Source organism: Trachemys scripta, chromosome 20 (assembly GCF_013100865.1).
Source record: "Trachemys scripta elegans isolate TJP31775 chromosome 20, CAS_Tse_1.0, whole genome shotgun sequence".
In the NCBI taxonomy this organism is placed as follows: Eukaryota; Metazoa; Chordata; order Testudines; family Emydidae; genus Trachemys; species Trachemys scripta.
In genome coordinates, this window is record NC_048317.1 from 7,736,627 (window position 1) to 7,759,668 (window position 23,042).

General features: G+C 48.4%; 1 protein-coding gene across 2 annotated transcripts; it reads right to left on the bottom strand.

Moving 5' to 3' along the window:
- Positions 1-7,630: 7,630 nt before the first annotated feature.
- Positions 7,631-20,629, bottom strand: HEYL (hes related family bHLH transcription factor with YRPW motif like). Of its 2 annotated transcripts, XM_034754010.1 has the most exons (6): positions 17,402-17,673; positions 17,122-17,239; positions 12,232-12,298; positions 11,277-11,360; positions 9,903-9,984; positions 7,631-8,426 (listed from the first exon to the last, which is right to left on the bottom strand). In XM_034754010.1, exons 2-6 carry the CDS (start codon positions 17,199-17,201, stop codon positions 7,747-7,749), a joined length of 993 nt encoding a protein of 330 aa, XP_034609901.1. In that variant the 5' UTR covers positions 17,202-17,239; positions 17,402-17,673; the 3' UTR covers positions 7,631-7,746. The 2 variants fall into 2 exon arrangements, with proteins under 2 accessions (XP_034609901.1, XP_034609902.1); XM_034754011.1 differs by lacking the exons at positions 17,122-17,239; positions 17,402-17,673 and adding an exon at positions 20,520-20,629.
- Positions 20,630-23,042: the final 2,413 nt, after the last annotated feature.

The window sequence follows — 23,042 nt, forward strand, 5'->3', positions numbered from 1 at the left end:
CCAAATCATGAGCCCCCCTCCCGTAATCTGGGGGTAACCTCACACCCAATCCCCCACACATCTGGGCAGCCCCACAAATCATGAACCCCATCTCCAATAATCCAGGACAACCTCCTTTACCCAAACCTCACACACATATAGGATAGACCCCCGAAAACAGGACCTCCTTGCCAGTAATCCAGGTTGACCCTCACAAACATCACACACACATCAGGGTAGCCCCCCAAACCCAGACCTCCTCCAATAATCTGAGGTAACCTCATGCCCAAACCCTCATGCACACATCAACCCCACCCCACCCCCAAAACTTGGATTCTTCCTCCCCAACAATCCTGGGTAACCTATCCAAGCAGCCATCCCCAAACCTGACCCTCTTCAACAAACCAGGCAAACCCTAACTCAAATCCTCTCTCTCTCTCTCGCTCATTCACTCACTCCAATCCAGGGGCAACACCTACACTCAAATCCTGAGCAGAGCATCCCTGAGAATCCAGGGACATGACCCCACTCAAATTATAAGAACTGCTCACCAACAATGCAGAGGGTAAAATCCCCCCCCCCCCCCCATTCTGACATCCCCACCCTTTCCCCAGCGGTCCAGGGGCAAAATCCCAAATCTTGACACCTCCCCCTAGACAACAGAGGTCAATTCCCACCCTGTGCCCCTGAAAAATCCTGCTAATCAACCTGCTCCTAAAATCTGACCCCTGCAGTCAGGGACAATTTCCCACCAAAATCCTGACAACCCCAGAACACCTGCCCCCCCACCCCACCCCGTGTACACATTCTGTCATTCCCACTTCTTCAAAAGTCCAAGGGCAAACTCACTTTCATTCCTCTCCTGATTATTGTTCCCTCACCAAATTGGGGCAAATCCCCGCCCTGTCCAATTCTGACACCCTTCACCCCACAAAACACACGGGCAAAGTCCTGACATTCACTTTTCCCCTACAAAACCCCATCCAAATCCTGGCAACTCCCTTTAACCTGGCCATTCCTGCCCTCCTTCCAACTGTCTAAAGCCATCCCCACCCCAAATCCTGTCATCCCCCCCCCTGCCAATTCTGGGGCAAAATCCTACCAATAATCTCCCCCATGCCTCCGCTGGGCTAAGGACAGCCCACCACACAAATACTGACCGTCTTTCCAACCCTCCTGTCAGCTGCATGGCAACAAAATATACCCCCACATACCAATCCCCCCTTCACTCAAGTTATACCAAAAGCGTGTTGCCTCTGCATGGGGAGAGTGGAGCTGAATATTTGTAATGCTACTGAGATAAATTCGTAGCCAGGAGCCGATGCTGTCCCGTTAGCCAATGTAGAGATGGAAATGTGGGGACCAGAAGATTCCATGGCAGTTGGGTTTGGGCCATTGGAAGGGGCAGTTGGGAATGGGTCATAAGGACATGAGTGTGAGTCAATATGGGGTGATTATTTGTAATGGTACTTGAGAGAGAGTCTTGTCCTCTCCCCTGAAAATAGTGCACAGGAGGACTGGAGTGAGGGTCTCTCTTCAGTCCATGAAGGGACTGGAATCAAGATGTTTGGTGGTGCTGTGACAATTAGTGAACAGAGGGTTACGAGACAGCTGGTGAAACACAGGAGAGGAACAATGTCCTGGGATTGAAACTGAGGTGAAAAAGGGAGAGAATAAAGGAGGAAACCAACTGAATCAGGAAGAAAGGGGGAGCAGAGAAAGAAAAGCAGACAATGAAATAATGCACCTGAAGACAAGGTGTGCGCCTGACTATTCTCTCTCACTGCCCTGGAAGTACATGCCTCTTAGCTATGGTTTTGGAGATACCCCCAGCACTGAGATCAGGAGTGACTATAGCTGGAGTTATTCCCATAGCAATCGGCCTCCTAGTATTTAGAACATCATTTTTCCTTGAATGCCAGTTCACATCATATATTGCCCTGGAGCAGGACCAATGCTCATCAACATCTCCCTATGGAAGCCAGTTGTCATTCTCCATTCACAAGGTGAGTAAAAGGGTAAAGGTTGAACAATGAATGGAGAAGAAAACCGCTGGAACATGCGCCAACACCAGACTCACTAGAATCAATGCTGTGGAGATCCATAATTACCCAGACTCTTTAGTATAAGAGTAAGACACATCAGGGCATTAATTATGTGCAAGAGAACCTAACATCCTTCAGGGTCTTGTTGCGGTTATAATATGGCTTTTCAGTTATACATTTAATTTTCTTTAATCCTAGATAAAACCAGTGGTTATTTCTATGTATTGGTAAACTATCCTTCCACTATGGTAAATAATTTACAGTGGAAGAATAAAAGGAAACAATGGATATAACAGAATATCTTGTTTTACAATATTTTTTGGTTGTAACCCCTTTCCAGCCCCCTGGCATTTTCTGCTTCCGAGCTAATGTCCTCCCAACGCAGCAGCCATGTTCCCAACGCCTCACAAGATCATTGGACTCTGGTGACACCTGGGAATGGGTAGCAAAGCCTGACGCAGTGTTGTTGTTGTTTCTGTTTCCTTTCCACTTGCTGTTATGTTTGTACACTGCCCACCTGCCTGCTTTGGATCAGAACACTATCAACCTGCAATTTCTATCTGAAAAAATTGGCCCAGAGTTTAATGCTTCTAATTAAACTTCCTTGAAAAAATACAGTTTTAAATGGCCCAGACATCCTCCAAAACTGGTGTTGCACTAGTGCTGGTACCTTGGAAACCATTCTGAATGCAGCATTTGCTTTAGCTGTTTGAGCATCCAGAGCTGTGCTTGAGTAGATTAAGATTATTCTAAATGCATATTCATTATAACTTTGTGTCCCCTTCCATGAAGTTGGAGTCATGACTCCCACATACTGTCTCCTTATACTTGAAGATTAGATCACAAAGTGAATTGACACCGGGGGGCGAGGGGACGGGGGAGGGCATCCAAGATCTATCTTCTGCTTTCTGTGCCCCAAACAGTTGGTCAGTCAAATGGATCCTACTGTTCTGGCTGATTCCAGATGCATCCAGGCTCCCTCTGACTGTGGGGCCTGGATCCCAAAGCGCTTTCTCTATCTGCACTCTTCAGGCCTTCAGAGGTGGCTGGAGCAAAGGTTTCTGATGATGTTCTTTTAATATTCTTTATTCTCTGAGTATGCTCCTAATGATGGCAGGTCAGTGCAAGACCATTTGCCCTGTGGTCTTCCATGGTCACTTAGTTGTCATGATTCTGCAAGTAATTCATGATGTACTGGTACTGCACACTATGGTAAGAGGTAGGCTATTTTTCTAATATGAGTTTTCAGTTGGCTGCTGGAAGGTCACATTTCATCAGTGGTAGCTGTAGACTCCTGCGTCTTATTGTATCCTCTGAGCTGCGTTAGGATTTCTCATTAACTTTTTGGCTTTACCATTAGGGGGCAGACCTGGATCATAGTGAAAGCAGAAGTGCTTCTTCCTGCAGTTGATTGGAAGAAGGGACAGGAGATGGGGAGGATCACTTCATCCATTTAAAACAATGGGAGAACATAGGTAGGCAAAATTATTCACACACGGAAACTTTGGTAGATGGAATGTAGTTACTCCTTACAATCAGAGCTAGGGTTGCCAACCCTCCAGGATTGCCCTGGAGTCTCCAGGAATTAAAGATTAATCTTTAATGAAAGATGATGTCATGTGATGAAACCTCCAGGAATACCTCCAACCAAAATTGACAACTGTAATCAGAGCATCTGCAATATAACAAATGTCTCCTCTTGCCCAGTCCTGAGGAAGAGCTCCGTTGTAGCTCAAAAGCTTGTCTCTCTCACCAACAGAAGTTGGTCCAATATAAGATATTCCCGCACCCACCTTGTCTCTTGTCTGTGGTATGTAACCTATCATTTAAATCAGCGTCTGTACCAGATGACTGGGGACTGGACTCGATGACCTCTCGAGGTCCCTTCCAGTCCTATAATCTATGAATAATCTATGAATAGCTAATGTGACACCAATTTCTTAAAAAGGTTCCAGAGGCTATCCCGGCAATTACAGGCCAGTAAGCCTAACTTCAGTGCCTGGCAAATTGGTTGAAACTATAGCAAAGAGCAGACACATAGATGAACATGATTTGTTGAGGAAGAGTCAACATGGTTTTTGTAAAGGGAAACCATGCCTCACCAATCTACTAGAATTCTTTGAGGGCGGTCAACAGACATGTGGACAAGGAGGATCCAGTGGATATAGTGTGTTAGATTTTCAGAAAGCCTTTGACAAGGTCCCTCACCAAAGGCTCTTAAGCAAAGTAAACTGTCATTGGATAAGAGGGAAGGTCCTCTCATGGATCAGTAACTGTCCTCCTGAGGTCCCTTCCAACCCTGATATTCTATGATTCTATGATTCTAAACAGGGCCGGCTCCAGGCACCAGCTTGGCAAGCAGGTGCTTGGGGCGGCTGCTCGGGAGAGGGGCGGCAAGTCCAGCTATTCGGTGGCAATTCGGCAGACGGTCCCTCACTCCCACTGGGAGTGAAGGACCTTCTGCCGAATTGTCACCGCAGATCGCGATCGCGGCTTTTTTTTTTTTTTTTGGCTGCTTGGGGCGGCCAAAACCCTGGAGCCGGCCCTGATTCTAAAAGATAGAAGGCAAGGTGTAGGAATAAATAGTTTTCACAATGGAGAGAGGTAAATTCCGGGGTCCCCCAAGGATCTGTACTGGGACCTGTCCTGTGCATCACATTCATAAATGATCTGGAAAAGGGAGGTGGCAAAACTTAACTATTTTCAGTCATTTGGTATCATCTTCAAGTCCAAAGCTGAAGAAGAGTTGCAAAGGGATCTCATGTGACATCTCCAGCAAAACAGACTGTGACACAACAGCACATTTCACAACCATGACATGGGTTTGGAAGACTTTATTTGACACCTTTTGCTGGATGTCTGACAGCTCACAAAGTTAACAGCTCGGCGCAGTGCAAAGTGAGGCGAGGCGGCTCGCTGAGAGCGCTAATGCACAGACTAGCTCCAGGAACAACCAGTCCAGGGGGAACTTCTCCGAACAGGAATATTTCATCCCTGATTGACTCTGCCACCTCAGGAAATGAGTGAGGACAAGTAGCAGGGGCCGGGAGCATTTATGTTATTGAGAGCAATCGGAGGGATTCACTTCCAAAACAAGTCTGTCTGACCCATATACATTTAACATACGTATGTCAGATACACACCTGTATCAATGCCACTGCTGAACCACCAGCTCAATACACAACTGGCCACTTGCTTGACGTCTGGGATGGGGAGGGTCTGTTACATTAAAAAGACACTACTCACTGTTCCCCCTTTGTTCCTTTCTGTGTTTTACCCTTCATGGCACGGCACCGCTGGCTCAGGCAAGGGTCACATTGATGCGCTTAGAGGGTGTTCAACTGGACCAATGCCAGCTTGATATATCCAAGAAAATAAAAGCACAGTTTCAGGGAAGAGGGGGTCTTGCTTTGATTTGAGTGGAGGTATACTGCCTTCTTATATGTTATATAAAATAATAATGCCAAGAGAAGTGCATTGGGGCAGTGGACAGCCTGTGGCCTAGGATGGCCAGATGTCTTGGTTGGGAGGAACGGTTCTAGTCTCCCAACCCCTTCTGTGGAAACAGGTCCTGGTTCTCATAGACTCCATGGCCATCTGGACACCAGCTCACACCAACTGCCCATTCGGGCAACTTCTGAGCACTCTCTTACTACTGCCGCTTCTCAGCTGATTGCAGCAGGAACAGAATAATACTACTACTTAGCTCTTATATAGATCTTTTCATCTGTTCCTATTTTACCGATGGGGAAACTGAGGTAAAGTGAAGTGACTTGCCAAAGGTCATATAGCAGAGCTGGGAACAGAACTCATGGGTTTAAGTTTACTCCCCTAGTCAATGGGTCACACTGTTTCAAAACCACCAGAGCTAAGAAGAGGTGAGACAGGAGCAGAGCTTCAGAATGCCAAATAGCTGTTCCTCACTGCCCTAGAGAGGTAGGGATTGAGAGGAGACTCAGAGGTACGGAGTGAGCAGAGGACAAAGAATAATCGCCATCCTTGGCATTTACACATAGAGAGAAGACAAATGCAGAGAAAGTTTTCAAGAGAGAGAGGACATTATAGGGGCTGGTCAAAAGCCCGTGAAGTCAGTGGAAAGACTGCCATTGACTTCAATGGGTTTGGGCTCCAGTCCATGCAGAGAACATGGCGATAAAGAAAAAGAGCAGAGCTGGGCCTGGGGGAACAGGCTAGAAATTTTAATTAAGGATCTGGAAGTTGGCAAAAACAAAGGAGGAGCTTGGGGTTAAGAATGCTTTCTTCCACTCCTCCCTTTATGGTAATGAATTTTCATATGGGAAGGGAGGATTGATGGCTGAAGAGGGGAAGAGAGAAGGAAGGGCATCCTTCTCCCTCATATTTCAGCTGCCAAGCCCTCCCCGCTCCATGACAGGTATCACTTTGGAAACCTGCTCCCTTACTCTGTAATGCTTCACTGGATGAGCAAGGTCTGTCTCTCTCACAGACATCTGAATTATCCACATAGGGAATCCCAAACAGCAGCTGGCAAAGGAATTTTGCAGAGTAATGTCTGATATTCCCTCCTGAAAACATTCTGATAACAGCATTGATCTAAGCACAGGATCAGGCAAATGTTTCCATGAATTAAGTACACTAGTGACTCTTGGGAAGGCCCTGGTTTTAGGTAAAGACCGAGCCACGGGAAATGAAAATGTGGACTGCACATAGTATTGGGGTCTTAAGTACAGGAAGTCTTGTGCTGATATAATTCTCTGTGCAGGAATGCGTACTGGGTATCACAGTGTGTCAGTTCAGAGGGCGATCGGGAACTGTTACGTTTTCCTCCAACTTGTCCCTCAGGGTTATGTGTTTTGAATGAGCCTGTTATGCATAATGTCAAGCTCTCCATTTTTAGAGATCGAGAGAATGGGGTTGGCCAACGGAGAGGAACCTCCCAACTTGTCCTGACTATTCACAGTAACCCTGATGGGGGTTGGGTTCAGTTATTAAAGGACAGTTTGTGTGCATGTGGTGGGTTGTCTCATCACTCGCCAGCACGTCTCACCTCACTTAGACCATGTCAAACAACATGCTGAAGCTGGGAGGAAGTCAGTGTTCGAAAGTCAAGGTGTGGGAGGGAATATGTTTTATTGGACCAACTTCTGTTGGTGAGAGAGACAAGTTTTCGAGCTGACACAGAATTCTTCTTCAGGACTGGCCTGAAGAAGAGCTCTGTATAAACTGGAAAACTTTCTTGGTCACCAACAGAAATTGGTCCAATAAAACATATTCCCTCCCACACCGTGTCTTGCTAACATCCTGGGACCTACATGGCTACGACAACACTGCATACAAGTGATAGGAAGTGTCACTGCTTGGGAGCTCTGTGTCTCCAGCAAAGTCAAAGGTTGGTTTACATTCTCCAAACTGCAACATTCAGCTCTACCAGGACCTGAGTTGTGGAAGGGAAAGGTCTGAATTAGGATAAACCTCATCCACAACCTTTAGTGGAGCTGTAGAGAGACAAATACATTCAATTCAAAACAAAATCTGCAAACCTGACATGGAAAAGAGGGAGACAGTGTGATGGGGAGGGAGGGAAGAGGACGTGAGGAATAAGAAGGGATGGCAAGGTGAGGAGAGGATCCTTTATCGATCCTTTATTTCTGCAAAGCAGGAAAGAAGCTGTTCACCGGAGCGTGCTTTTTGAGCAGTGGCTGCTGATGATTTTTGTCTCCCTTAGGATTTTGTCAGGGAGGGATCAGAAAGCCCCAATTTCAGTAGCCCAGGAGCGGCAGAGTCTGGAAGTCCCACCTCTGGTGCCTGGTCCCTGAGGAGAAGCATTCAAAGCAGGAGGGGCTGTGTAAGAAGCGGGTGGTACGGGAACTCCAGCAGAGGCGGAGGAGAGCAGGAAAGTTGCAATCTGGCTGCTTCTAGAGGTGGTGTCTCTCAGGGCACCCCTCGGTGATGGCACACTGGACATGGCACCTGGGGTTGGTGATGTCACTGTGGGTTTAGCCCTCCGGGACGAAGAGGCCATCCGATTGGAAAGGAAGTTTCGGCGAGCTGGCATGATGGCACTAGGAATTCGGCGAACGGGAGCTCTTCTCATGGTGGTGCTTGGATAAGCCAGGGGGGAAGCAGTCAAGACAGCTAGACCCGGGACAGCCTCCCTCCTGGGTATTAGTACTTGGTTGGCGGGGGCTGTGGAATTGTGGAGGAATGACCAGGGCCACATCTGAAAGGGCAGAAGGGAAGCGGCCATGGGAGAAGGCTCCATTTCGGCAACATAATTATTCAGGTGGGAGAGGAGTCGTAGCCGGATAGGATCAGCACCGTTTTGTCCCTCGAGGATACCAAGGTATCTGACAACTTCAGTGAGGCATTCACGGAAGCCGATACTCCTGTAATCCACAGCCAGGGACCGGGCATCTAAGAACCCTGTGAGAAAAAGACATATATAGCATCATGTCCACCAAGAGCACAGGCATCTGATAGCACTACCCATTTTAATGTAATTGGGTATTTAACCTGAGGAATTTGCCGCCCCGTGATATTCTTGAAGCAAATAGCCAAGAAAGCTTGAAAAAAGAATGTGATGTTTACATGAATAAGACTAGCATCTGCAGTTACTCTAGCTAGGATAAAATGATCAGGGCCATCAGTGTTCTTGGTTCAGGGCATAAACTGGTCACCAGCTGGGATCAGGAAGGAATTTCCTTTGGATTCTGTCACTGGCTGCTACTGGAGGCAATATTCTGGACTAGCTGGGTCTCTTCTGGGATGGCCATTCCTAGAACACCAGGTTGTGTGGTTTCTGCTTCTCAATGGACAGCTTAATAGCCCCTCCCTGTGTTTAGAGACAACTGTTTGACTCTGTTACTCATATTTTATTTAAACAGATGTCCAATTGAAGGATATGAGACAGTCTCAGACCCAAGACTATTGGCTCTAGAAGGCCCAAAGCCTTGGATTGTGGAGATGATCAGTGAAGTACAATAAAACTATCAATTGTTCCTTCGGTCTCTTTCCTTCTTGGACTTCCCGAGAGAATGGGCAATAAACCAGAGAACTCAACCAGCGTGGACAAAGTACTGTATCACTGCACATTTTGGGGACCCTGTTGACAACATGTTTCAGCCTGGTAGCGTAGTCATGCTGAGTATTTAAACAATGTTTCTAGACCATGATGTAACTGTGCTAAAGTCCACAGTCTGGTCCCATCTACCCAGCGAGACAGAACTGTGTTTTAACTGAGTCAGAGGATTACTGTGTTGAAACTGAGGTCCCCGCCAGAGTCGCTGGGCAAGCGGAGAATGGGAACTTTGCTCTTGCGGAGGATGTGTATCCCCTTGTGTTTTACAAATTCTGAGATGGGGGAGGGGAAAAGTCGTGTTTCTATGCAGAGTCACTAACCAGACTCCAGGCAGTGCCAGGAAACATCCCGATGGGATGCGGAGGAGGCAGACTTTGGTTTGGAAGTCAGGTCCATTTGTGAGCATGACTAAGTGTGTAGCCTTGCCCGGGGCTGTCGCTGTTCTGGGAGTTGGCTGCCTTTTCTGTGGTTACACAGAACACACCATATGGCACACCTCAGTCTGCCAAGGCCTAAATGTGAGATTCTGACCCATCTGCAGGATCACAAATAGTAGCACAGGAAGTGGAAAGCCTCCCCTGGGAGAGCCGCTTCCTTTCAAAAGCAAACACCAATATTTTCTATATCCTTAGCATTAACGATTTCTGGAGTAAACAACGGACAATAACAGCGGGACGCTGCTCTCGGATTCAAGGGTGAATTTTCCTCCCCTCAGAAGAAATCCGGTCCCCCCGGGGGGGGGTCAGTGGGAATTTTGCCGTTGCTTTCAATACAGCCAGGATCTCACCCTCAAAACACACGTTTACAAAAGCAGTTCTCACCTGTTCCTCCAGTGGCATGAAGCATTTTTAAATGGTCCACTGTCATTTGCAGGATCTCTGCCTTCTCCAGCTTGGAGGAGCCCTGTGTATTGAAAGCAGGGAGGGGCAGAGAAAGAGAGACTATCAATCCACCATTTTAAAATCTAGGATTCCATCTCATTGAGGGAGCCAGCTTCAAGAGGGCCTGAACTTTCCAGAAATGGGCAGAAATAACAGATTCAGGGTTTGGATTCAGACTCATCTCGAATCAAGTGATAAGGAAAATGGATCTCCCCTCAAAAGAGACTGTGAAACAAACTAAAAATCTCTATTTCCGTTCATCCCTGCTGCTGCAAAATGTCTTTTATCCTCCACAAGATTTCCTGGAAGATTTATTACCACCCACTTATCCCCTGGGGTGATAATAATTTAGAGTGTTTATAGGGTTTTCAATCTTGAAGAATCCTAAAAGGATCTACAGACTGTATTTAACAATTACCCATCAAGTGAAATGCAGCCACCTCTGGGGTGGAATGCAGCAGTCATTGTGCGCCATTGACATTGCGTTACCCTTTAAACTTGGCCAATGAAGAATAATATCTCCAAATGTAGTTGCAGAAGGAATTTAGGAAAACAGAATAGCATTACCCAAGTTACAATTTGAGCATGACTCTTGGGTTTAACACCCCAACTGGGAAAAGTACCCTGAGAGGTTTGGGGCCTTTAGACAAACAGATGTTAACAGGGGACAAAAAGAAGCAACAATCACATATGCCGGACACGTGACTTGGATTTCAGGAGATCTTTTCACAGTGAATGAGCAGGACCTGGTTTTTAGATTTCATCCTAAGACAGCAACTGCTTAAGCATTAGGGCAGCATTGACGACGCAGAGAGAAGAATGCTACCTACTCCATCACCAGCATCTCTTTCTACAGCACCAGCTAGGGCTCTTCATCCAAGCACTGGCCACTATCCAAACCCTGCTCAGCTAATGAGAGCTAATTAAATTAACGCCTAATGTGGAATGGCTGTAAAAGCAAGAGACCTCCCAACCATTGAACCACAACCCTGCTTTGGGCTGCCTGAAGATAATTTACTCTGCTGATATGACCCCTCTATGTATGTTTGTTCATAAGCACCAGCAGGTCTTTCCTTTAACATAAGAACATAAGAACAGCCCTACTGGGTCAGACCAAGGGTCCCTCTAGCCCAGTATCCTGTCTTCCGACAGTGGCCAGTGCCAGGTGCCCCAGAGGGAATGAACAGAACAGGGAATCATCAAGTGATCCATCCCCATTGCTCATTCCCAGCTTCTGGCTAGGGACACCATTGCCTTTCTTAAAACGATAAGCCTCTGGGGGGGAAACGGTCACGTCTAACATTCTGCACATACCTGCTTCTCAAAGGCAGTAGGGACTAAACGCCTCAGTTCAGACAGGCTGCTGTTAATACGGTCACGGCGCCGCTTCTCAATGATCTACAAAAGAATTCCATTCAGAGGAGCATAGCTGGGCCCCATATCCCGTCATCCTTTTTAGACTTATCCCTCCCATTTCTAGAATGCCTTCCATCTAGGGAGCTCAAATTCTTTAACAAGCATTGGTTAATGGAGCCTCATAGCCCTCCATGCGGTACAGATTGTCCCCCATTTTTAATATCCCCTTTAATATGTACAGTTTTAGATAGGCACTTTTAATCAAATGTAATAAATCAGTGTCACCAGTGGAGAAACTGAGGCACAGGGGGGGTTAAATGACTTGCCCAACAATACTTGGGGTGGGAGCCCAACCCCTACAGGGAGGATAAAAGGGCCCGACAAGCCCCAGTTGCCGCTGAGGACAATTTCCCCAGTGAAGGCAGGGTGGAGGACAGCTGTAGGGCTACCTTCAGAGGACCCTGTCACAGGCCCATCACAGTGGACACGCTAGATATAGGGCAGCATCATGCAGCCCTACGGAGATTCCAGCCAGTGCAGTGGTCCAGGGGGCAGCTCAGGGAGGATGCTGGGACTTAGACAGGCCACCAAAGCTAAGTTATGCCTGGAGCCTCTCCAGCCCCCAGAAGAGCCCATCCCTGGTGGTGTAGAGTTGGAAATAGAAGCCAGCAGCCCGGGCTCCTCTTCCCTATACTGTTCTAACACTGCTTCTCCCGTGGGATATGGAGCTCACCCTCGTTAACAATAGAGATCCATGAGACAGAAGGGTTGAAAAGGCCCATTTCTTTGCTGACATATAGCTTACTTGGTAATGAGCGTTAAAAACCGAACAGCATTCACATGTCCTCAAGCTGTGCGTGCCACTGACGGGCACAATGTGGCTGTTAGATTTTGTAGCATAAATGCTACTCACCCCTCTCCGCTTCTTCCTGGCTTGTATCTGAGATGTGGTGGTGGGAGAAACAGCCCTGGATACTTGGCTGTATAGAAAGAAGAAGGGGGGGGGGAGGTGTTTCAGATGCTGTCTATTTGTTCACCACACACAGAGGCTTTACACCCACTCACCACATGTGATTTCCCACGTGGAAGGGAGTTTTGAGATTTTTGTACCATTTTAAGCACAGTCTACTTAGAGCTAAGTAAAGCGGGAGGTGGCAGGGGGAGCTGGGCAGGCCTTAGGATCTCTCCTCCCCGAAAAAGGCCATCAGATTGTGAGAGATTTCTGGCAGGCTGTTCTGCTAGGAGGCATAATCGTCTTTTGGTATCAAAATAGCCAGCGTCTTCCTGACTTGTTGAAAAAGCAAAGATCTGATCTTTAGAGTCCCCGTTTTTCTCCGTTCATGAGGATTTCAGATCTCTTTTATAAACCCGCAGCGTTTTATACCGTCATTGTGATAATGGACCCACAACTCCCACTGACGGAAGTAGGAGTTAGGGAACTCATGCCTCAGGATCAGGCCTGGTGACGATGTGGTTGATCAGGGCTTTCCTGGATCATATAATTCAGTGACTCTCAAACTTTTGTTACTGGTGCCCCCTTTCACATAGCAATCCTCTGAGTGCGACCCCCTTTATAAATTAAAAACACTTTTTCATATATTTAACACCATTCTAAATGCTGGAAGCAAAGCGAGGTTTGGGGTGAAGGTTGACAGCTCGCGACCCCCCCATGTAATAACCTCATGACCCCCTGAGAGGTCCCGACCCCCAGTTTGAGAACCCCTGATGTAATTATTTCCCTGAGAAGAACATTTCTTGCAGCTGCATGTTTGCTTCTCCTGTGACAGACATAAAGTTATCCCCGATTCCCCAGGGCAGTATCTGGTTACACAGCAAACAGCTGAAAGATAAACTTTTAAATGGACAAAACCAGTTGCTCCCCATAATTAGGGGGACTGTGGAGCACCATGGAGATGGAGCTCAGCTGTGAAGGCAGAAGTAGGTGGGAAATGCCTCTTGTTATATTACTCCGCACAGTGATCATTGCCTGCCAATAGACAGTCCCTGAAGGCGCTGCTGGTCTGTCTTCCCCAACCGGATGGCACAAGGTGCAGGGCAGCAGGGCCACCCAGAGGGGGGGGCTAGTGGGGCAATTTGCTCCAGGCCCCGGGCCCCACAGGGGCCTCCATGAGAATATAGTATTCTATAGTATTGCAACTCTTTTTATGGAAGGGGCCCCCGAAATTGCTTTGCTCCAGGCCCCCTGAATCCTCTGGGCAGCCCTGCAGTGCAGAAGCCCAGGAAAATGAGATCTAGAAAGGGAAAAACTGGGGGAGAATGCTCTTCAGACCTTTCATCTGGCGGGACCCAAAGGTGAGACAAAAGACCCAAAGTAACGGTGCAGGAAGCACAATACGAAGGGAGGTCAAATCTTTCGTATAAACAACACTTTCATCATCTCAGAGTCACCGTTCTGCTGTCTAATGCAGGAGAATGAATGCAGGACAAGAGCAGCTTTGCATGGGGGACAGGTATGTTTGGATTTCAAAGAAAGGAGATCCTTTATAGGGACAGCCAATTAGAAGATGGGGGACTTCACGGACGTGGAACCCATGTGTATGTTTGACAGGGAAGCTACAAAAGTCCTCTGCTTGAATGATCTCCCGTGGTCCTTGGGAGACTTTTCTCTCAACGGCAGCTCCTGAAACTGACCAACTGCTGGACTGTTTCTGCCTCTTGAGAAATCTGAAGCAAAGATGATCAAATCTAAACACTGTTTATAACATTCTCCAGTCCAGACGTCCCGAGGGACCTGAAGAGCAAATAAGAATTATAAGTCTGGAAAGGGGTTTGGGTTCACTCCATCAAACTGCAATATTTTTCAGTTTGACAGAGCATTTTAATAGCAGAACCTGTTAAATAAGTCTCTGTAGGCAGAGTGTGTTCTGCACAGCAGGCCAAACCCTAGAATAAGCATGGTCCATTCAAAGTACCTTTTGTTAGGCACAAGGTGAGGGGTTTCCAGAAGTTGTTTCACTATAATTCTTCTTCTTCCATATGGCAAGAGAGGTGATTAGCAACATTCAAATAACCAAGTCCAGATTAGTGAGCCAGGGGCAAGATGGCAACCTCCACATGGTGCATCTGTTACTTGTTATTGATTAACACAATGAATGTTGTCAAAATGTCATCATGGATTTGTTGCTCTCTCAGTATGAGTAGCAATGTTTCACATAAATCACACACAATGACAAACTCTTACCTTGAGTACTGTCTCATATACCCCATATATTTGTAGTCTTTCCACACCTGCTGTGTGTTTTCCCTGTGTGTATGTGTCTACTGTGTTTGTGTGTGTGCATGGTGAGAGGGTGTACATGGGAGAGCGTGTGCATGTGCTCACAGCAAGGAATATTTACTATTATTTGTACTGTTGCATGTGGGATTGTGTGTGTATATATGGTACAGGGATGTGATTTGATGTGCAGTATGGGTGTGTAATGTGTGTGTCCAATAGAACTCACTAACATTCAGATTGAATACAATGAACCTCCATTTGTAGGAAAATAGAAAGTCCCATTTTGTTTGAATGCATTGCTCTTTGCTGGACGGATGGATTTGGCTTACTTCAAAAGGGTTTCTTCCATGTGACTGATACATATGAGGAATTGAAGGACATTTGGTCTAAGTTTCTGGAGGACTATGATTGATACATTTCTTGTTGTCTGGCTTTGTCATTTGTAGCATTATTCGGCTGGCTTTTTAATAAACAAAAATAATCATTTTCGCATCTGTACCAAGGTTCATCTGAGGATCTCCACCGTTTACAAACATGAGTTAATTACGCTTCACAACACCAGCAGCTTATCCCCAAAGTCACACAGCAAATCAGCGGTGAATTAAATCCAAAACTCCTGACTTACTGTCCCAAATTACTCTAAGCTCTAGCCAACACTCCCTACTTGGAGGTGTTTCTCTTTGCCTGTTACTTTTCTTACATTAGTACATTACTTAGGTTGTAAACTCTTCAGGGCAGGAACTGTCTTTTCATTACGTGCTAGGTGCTGTACAAACACAATGGGGCCCCTACGCACCACCCACAGTATAATAAATAATATAGCAATCATCATGTTAGGTTTTACATCTTGCTTTGGAAATACATATTTTCAGTTGCAACAGAGATCAAACCCGTCTCTATGGTTGTTCACTGACATAAATGATTGAGACGGTTCCACTACATACTGTTATGTCCATCAGTGTCTTGTAAGCCAGAGAGCCTAAGCATATCTGCAGGGAGGGCTAGCTCAGTGGTTTGAGCATTGGTCTGCTAAACCCAGGGTTGTGAATTCAATCCTTGAGGGGGCCACTTGGGGATCTGGGGCAAAATCAGTACTTGGTCCTGCTAGTGAAGGCAGGGGGCTGGACTCAATGACCTTTCAAGGTCCCTTCCAGTTCTAGGAGATGGGATGTCTCCATTAATTATTATTATTATATCCTGCTGAGGCACCTAGCAAGAGAGGCTCACCGAATGTGGCCACGGGTGATTTCTGTATTTGGGATATCAAGCAGTGAAGGGCTTATTTCTACGGGTGCACTGGGGGATACTGGGTGCAGACATGAGTGTGCAGAAGCCACCGACGTACAGGTTAGAGAAGAAAACAAGAGTGCTTCATACATTCCTACTCTGTCTGTGTTTGCACTGACAGTGCCTGGGCTCCTGGCAAACAGAGGACAGCAGCAAGACTCCCTTAACATACAGAAAATAGCACCCTAGAGGGGGAAATGGCATCGGGTCAGCTCCTTTCCTTTACCAAGTTGCAGAGCTCTCGAGCCTGACAGGAGCCCAGAAGCTGAAACTCAGTTAACTGGACGGGTAAGGTCCATTGCTAACATCGTTTCGTTTGTACAGTGTAAAAAACTCTTACACGGGAAAACCACAAACCCTCCCCCATTCAATAAAGAACAAATGAACCCTGGCATAACCGGGCAGTGGGTGCATTATGAATCCACGGACAGCGTGGCTAGTGCAGGACAAACTCACTCATCCAAAAAAAACAACAACGAGGAGTCCGGGGGCACCTTAAAGACTAACAGATTTGTGGGGTTTTTGCCCACGAAAGCTGATGCCCAAATAAATCTGTTAGTTTTTAAGGTGTCCCCGGACTCCTCGTTGTTTTTGTGGATACAGACTAACCCGGCGGCCCCCTGATACTTGTAGCTCATCCAAAATTCTTTGGGAAGTTTCAGATAAACAGGGCTGCAGATAATAGAGACTCGCACTTGCATGAGGGGAACATACATAGCTCTCTCCTGAGGAGCGAGGAGCTCCAGTTAAAGAAGGTTAGATAATTCCTTTCCTTTAGCCAGGATGGGAGAGCGGGAAACTTTAGCCTTAGTTTGGCATTTCCTCCAGGGCTGGCAGATCACTATTCCTTCGCTGGGGGCTGGGGTGAGTTTCTGTTTGCTTTTCAGCTGGGAGGTTAGCACTTCCCAGCCCCAGAGCCCGGCACCAATCATCCTCACCCCCTCCTCGGCCCTTCTGGGATTAGCCCAAATTTGCAGATGGGGTTCACCCTGTGGCCCCAAGTGGGTGGCGCGGCTAAGATGGGAGCTTCTGGAGCTGCTGGAAGGACCCTGCTGGGCTCTAAACCCACCTCCCCGGTGCATAGGTGCTGGAACTAGAGGTGTGGCTCCCCCCACCCCCAGTAACTTCCATCATATCCAGGGTTCACAGTTTGGTTCAAGGGGTCTCTGCCCTCCCGCCCCCACTGTGCAAATTTCTCCAGCCCCCCTGCCCCAGTGCGCCCTGACCCCCATGCCAGCCCCCCCCCCTCACTGCCCCTCCCAGGTGCTGCCGCCTTACCTGTATTCCTCCTCTTTGCCCACGTCTATGGTCCCGTCCGACTCGGAGCCCGACCAGCTCTCCTCGCTCAGCCTCTTCATCCTCCGAGACAGCGGCGAGCAAACAGCCTCCCCTGCACCCTCCCCGCACGTGGGGGCGACCGGGGGTCTATGGGGGGGGGGGGTCCCTCACCCCCCCCCCACGTGGGGAGAACCGGCTGTTCCCAACGGGGGGGCGATCGGGGGTGTATGGGGGGTTAGAGGCTCCCCCGCACGTGTATGGGGGGGAGGCTGTCCCTCACCCTCCCCGCACGTGGGGGCGATCGGGGGTCTATGGGGGGGCTGTCCCGCACCCTCCCCGCAGGTGGGGGGTCTATGGGGGTCGTGGGAGGGGGGTTGGGAGCTGTCCCACCCTGGCCGGGCGCGGTGCGATCAGTCCTGTCTCCGCAGCCCTGCTCCCCTTCTGGCTCTAGGAAGGGAAGAGACGCCCCCCCTTCCCCCCGCTGGGAAGAGGAAATCGCCCCCGACGCCTGCGGGCAGCTCCTCCGCCCGCTCCCCTCCAGCCCCGTCTCCCTCTGCTCGGGGTGACGGATCGCTCGGCGGCTCCGGCTTTCCCAGGTTCCCACTCCCCTCCCGGCCCCCGCCTTCCCGTCAAAGGAGCAGCCCGTGTGAACCGACCCGGGTGCCCCCCCTCCGCCCCCCTGCCCGCCTCGGTGATTGGTCCGCGCCGCGGTTTAAAGGGACCAGTGACCTCACTGGCAACAGAAAACCGTGGGAAAGCGATGGGCCTGATAAAGCCCTGGCTTGTTGCAGGGAAAAATCAACATCCCGCCCCACACGCACAGCCGTCGGCGGGGCTCCAGCGGGTCCAGAGCCCTGGGATTCAGATGCAAACCAGCTTCGCCTAAGCTCCGGGCTGTTTTCAAAGGGCTGCGGGGATCAGTCAATGGGCAGAGGTTGGGCTGGTGCTTTCAGCCCTAACCAGGTCATTAGAACAGCCACAGCGGGTCAGAGCAAAGGTCCACCCAGCCCAGTGTCCTGTCTTCCCACAGCGGCCAATGTCAGGCGCCCCAGAGGGAATGAACAGAACAGGGAATCACCCAGCCATCCATCAGTCAGGACTAGAGCCCCAGCAGCCCCTGGGGTCGAGACACTCCTAACCCCACCTAGCTGCAATTCAGAGCAGGTATTCTTCCCAGCCCCCTCTCCCTTTGTGACACCGGGACCAGATCCTCAGAAGTATGTAGGTTCCTAATTTCCATTGCCCTCACTGGGAGTTAAGAGCCTAGCCTAACCTACCCTTTTGTATCCTCTTGTGAAAAATCACAGGCCCCTGTGACAAATGGCTTTTTCATCTCTCCTGGGCCACCTCACCTGCACTCTGCCCCCTACCTCTATGTATTCTAAGCTCTCAAATCCTTGAGCAGCTTCCAAGCAACTGCTCTTAAAGCAAAGAAACCTGCCAACGGATTTCTACCTTCTTTCCTGCAAATGGGGCCTTTCCCCCAGAATGTCCCATCCTACATCTCAGATCAGTGTCACATTCCACAGAGCTGGGTGGGGGATTATTTTCCTGCCTCGTGGATGTTTTTGAAAATTGTTCCCATCCTGAGTTGGGATCTAAAGTCAAAATCTCAACTTTTTTTGTCCACTGGGGGGGGGGAAAAATTGTTTGGGTCCATCGAAATGTTTTGCCTCAATAATTTGGAACCGGTGTATTTTCAGTTTTGACACCTTTTTTAAAAAAAACCCTGTATTTTAGCTTAAATTTGAAAACAATAAGCAGTTTCAAACTGGAAAGCCAGACTGCTTCATTCGAAACATGTCAAAATGAAACAAGTCAACAATTTTAAAACCTTTTTTTCCAAACTCTTTTTTTTTTAGTAGAACAATACATTGAAACTGACCTGCAAAAAGCTTCATTTTTGATGATTTGGCATTTTCGGATGAAAAAAAAACATTTTATGAAAAAATTCCCAACCAGCTCCATTCAGGACTGAACAGATTTAAGGTTTGGTATCCCATGAACCATTAAGACGAGCAACTGGGGCTTCATTCCAACAGAGAAGAGCTGAGATTCCCCACTCTCCAACGGGATATTGTATTTGTTTCTAGCCATGATAAATTGTGAGGTATTGGCCCTTAAAAGCATGACATGATTTACAGAAAAGCTCTTTTAATGGGGTTTCTCGTTATAAATTTTCTCTCTCTCTCAGGCTTGGGCACTTAGACTCATGAGACTAAAGCACTTGGATTTATATGCAGAAGGATATGAAAAATAGTGCACCAAACTTTTTGTAAAACTCTCCAAACCAGGCTGTATATAAAAGGCATGTCATGAACAGAATAAAGGAGGGTGTGCTGTCATATAAAGGCTCCCTTGCCACGTTTTTGGGTCCGTCTGCATGATTTACTCACTCACAAGTAATGATGTAATGGCAAAAGAAAATGTTAGTCACCAGCGGTTGGAACAATTTGCAGCCCGCTCACTCCTAGGAGTAGCAGCCCTAGGATGGATATTGTGTTACTGCTTTGAACGCTAGTTCAATTACTGTCGTCTACATGGCGACCCCATGTCTAATTAGGTTAGGCCCAGGATATACATGAGAATCTGCCTCACGCCCTGTTTTCTATTTCAATCCGCTATAGAGTTGGGTTATTGCAGCACCCTTGTTCATTCAGTCCTGCATCCATCCGCTCCCTGTTCCACAAAGTGTGTCCCAGCCTCCCCGGGGGGCCCCTCGTCTGGGTCAGAAGGGAATTTCAACTCCACGCTCATGCATTCCTGGGCCTTCTCTAAGCATCATTATCTGGGTTCAATCGTAGAGTAATTGGCAAGATGTTCTTCTAGGGTTACTCTTCATTATGGACGGAGCAGAGGCCATGCAACTCCCTTCTGTAATCAGATCCATAGGCTAGCCCGTGCTCCCGGAGAGTCATTTATAATCACGTTGGGGACTGGTAGAGTGATCCGAGCCACCCCGGGCTTAGCCGCTCTGTAGAACAGCAGAAACAGATACTGTGCAGAGCCCACTCACGGCTCGGTTCACTAGAGACTACAGGGAAAGATTAAGGGGAATTAGCTGCAGAATAGGGGGGGTGCAGGTGGAAATAACTATTGTTCCTTTGTCTGGGTAGGGAGTGTGTGTGAATGTGCACACCGGACACATGGAGAAATCAGTGAGGGGTCTGAGGTGAAACACACATTTTGCTGCCCACTCCCAGTACTTTCTTTTGTGCTGTTTTGAGCCGGGCTGCGTAAGATTCCCACCAAGGCTCAGAAGAGAACAGAAATCTGGCTTCTCATACTGTTCCTCACCTGGGGGGCTAAGGATCTATTGGCTCAAAACGTCTTTTCCTGCTTTGAAATGGCGAGCTCGAGTCACTAAATCATGACAAATGTCTCTGGCCACTACTGACCTGCTCTTATCCATCACTCCAGGGGCCTGCCACCGCTTTGCCTGCAGTAGGGTGTATTCGAGGAACGCGAGCGCTTGGAGTTCCCAGTGTCTCTAGAAGAGAAGTGGATTTGCAGACGCTCGTTCCCACGTTCAACAGCAGGCCCGTAGACAAAAGGAGATCAGCGCAGCTCATTAGGAAGTTCTTAGAACTCCGTACGCCAGCAGAATAGAAGATTAGTCAGAGCTTCCCACAACCTGCCAGACAAGAAACCCAGTCATCAAGGCAATGAGTTTTCCCGGCTCATTCCCACACTAGTCAAACGTTTGAACTTTCAGGTATGGGAGCAGCTTCCCCTGATGTTTTGAGGAACTTCTCCTTCCTACATGCTCTTCCGTCTCCAGTGACTTTCCTCAGTTCATACCCTATCCCAGGTGTTTCTAGAGTGCCCATCACCATAGGATCACTAGTCCCACCATGTGCCTCTCCCTCCCCCAGCTGAGTGGCAATTTCCCATGGGTATTGGCTCACCGAGACCACCCTTGAGGGTCACCATCTCTAAAGAAAGCCTGGTTTTAATAGTCCATCAAGACCGCAATAGAAATGACCTCACAGGGAAAGGGAGACCAGGGTTAGAATTGCTCATGAAAAACCCACATCTTTAGGGGACTTCATGTCTCAGGGAACAGGCCATGGAATATGGAGCCTTTCACCACTATCTCTAGTGCAAATCCGGATTAAGTGGGCAGTGCCAGTCACTGCCATCCAGGGATTGTTTGTTGCCCAAGGTGAAACAAGTTGTTGATGGTAAGTTCAGTTTCTAGGGTATGGGGAGCATCAGCATAGGTTCTACCCATCAATCACAACTGGCTCTAAATGCCAAGGAATGAATAAGCCACCAAGACTCTGTCCCCTCCTTGCTGTCGGGGACCCTGTGGATAAATGATTCCAATCCCCAGGACTTTTCAAGCTGGCACTACAATCAAACAAACCAACCAGCCACCGCTTTGGGATTCCTGCCTCCCCTCCCCTCCCAAGCAGCTCTGGGAAATGTCCCCCGAGAGCTGCCAGCTGTGAAAAGCGGCAGCAGCTGGAATGTGGGAGTGAGGGCAGAACTGATGGAAATAAAGCAGTGGTAGACCGAGCATATCTGTTACCTTCTGGTGACCCGACACCTCCGGTTTAACCCTGTGCGTGCCTGGAATACCCTGTCCACACATCTTCTGTCAACATCAACTCCTAACCTCAGGTTCCACCAGGGACTGCCAGATCAACAGCTGTAATGTCAAGAGTGGGGGCCTTGCAGGGGTATTTGGGACAGGCTTCCTGGCTGCAAACATGGCATCCCGGTGGGGAAATTTTCATATTCCATGCTATTCGTGTGCTGGGGCTTAACAGAGGCCTTCATGGAAGCTGAGAGAAACATCCAGGCTATTAGATGAGTTTTGAATGGACGTTTTCTTGAACGGACAAAATGTAATCTCTGTGTTTGGTCAGGTCTGGGACACTGCCCGAGGGAGATTGGTTACAGTGACACAGCTCAAAATGTTACATTCCCCCGGCCCACACAGCGACACAATATGGAGAAGGCACAGTAAACTGTCAGAGAGACCAGGGAGAAAATGAAATCCCCAAAGACACCCGTGCACAAGATCACCTTTCCCAAGTGAAAGCTTCCCAGGGTACAGCAGAAATGATTGTCGCCATTCTCCGTTGGGCACGGCTGTGTTGTCACTTTGTGTGCATGTGTCCTGGCAGGTAGCGCCCGGGGCTGGGGCTGGCTTCTGAGCACAACCCCTCTGCTAGCATCACCAGTCAGGCGGATCAGCTCTAAGCCCACTACAGGAAGTGTGAAGCTGCACCTGTCTGGCTCTCACCTCCTGGCATGCTGGGGCAGCGTGGAAGGCTCTGTTATCACGGGACAGGGGAGAGGAATTCTGCCTGATAAGATAGCGCTCGCCCCTCAGAGCTGGCACCCAGGGCCTGTCTAGAACCCACTTCAAAGTGTCTGTCACCAGCACTGGCCCAAACTGCCTGACACAGAGCTGCTGGCAGCTGTCACTGCACATCGCAGATGAGGTGTAATACAAGACAGAACAGTGGGATTAACCCAAAGCTCCACCGCAAACTGTCTACAGAGGCAGTGTGGCCTAGTGGATAGCTGATTGGGACTCAGGAGGACCTGGGTTCTAGTCCCAGCTCAGCCACTGGCCTGCTGGGTGACCTTAGGTGAGTCACTTCCCCGCTCTGTGCCTCAGTTTCCCTAGCTGCTAGATTGGGGTAATGATACTGCCCTCCTCGGTAAAGTGCTCTGAGATCTGACGAAAGCTGCTAGGTATTATTACTTATGATTATTCTAGGAAAGATCCCCATTGTTAGCATTACTGTAGCATCCGAGGCCCCAGAAGAGATCAGGGCCCTTAGTGAGCAGAGAGCATTGAGCAAACCAAAAACAAAGGACAAACAAAGTTCCCTGCTCCAAGGAACTTACTGGGTGGAAATGGGGCAGCCCCTCCCTCACCCGTGAAACATGCCCAGCAGTAG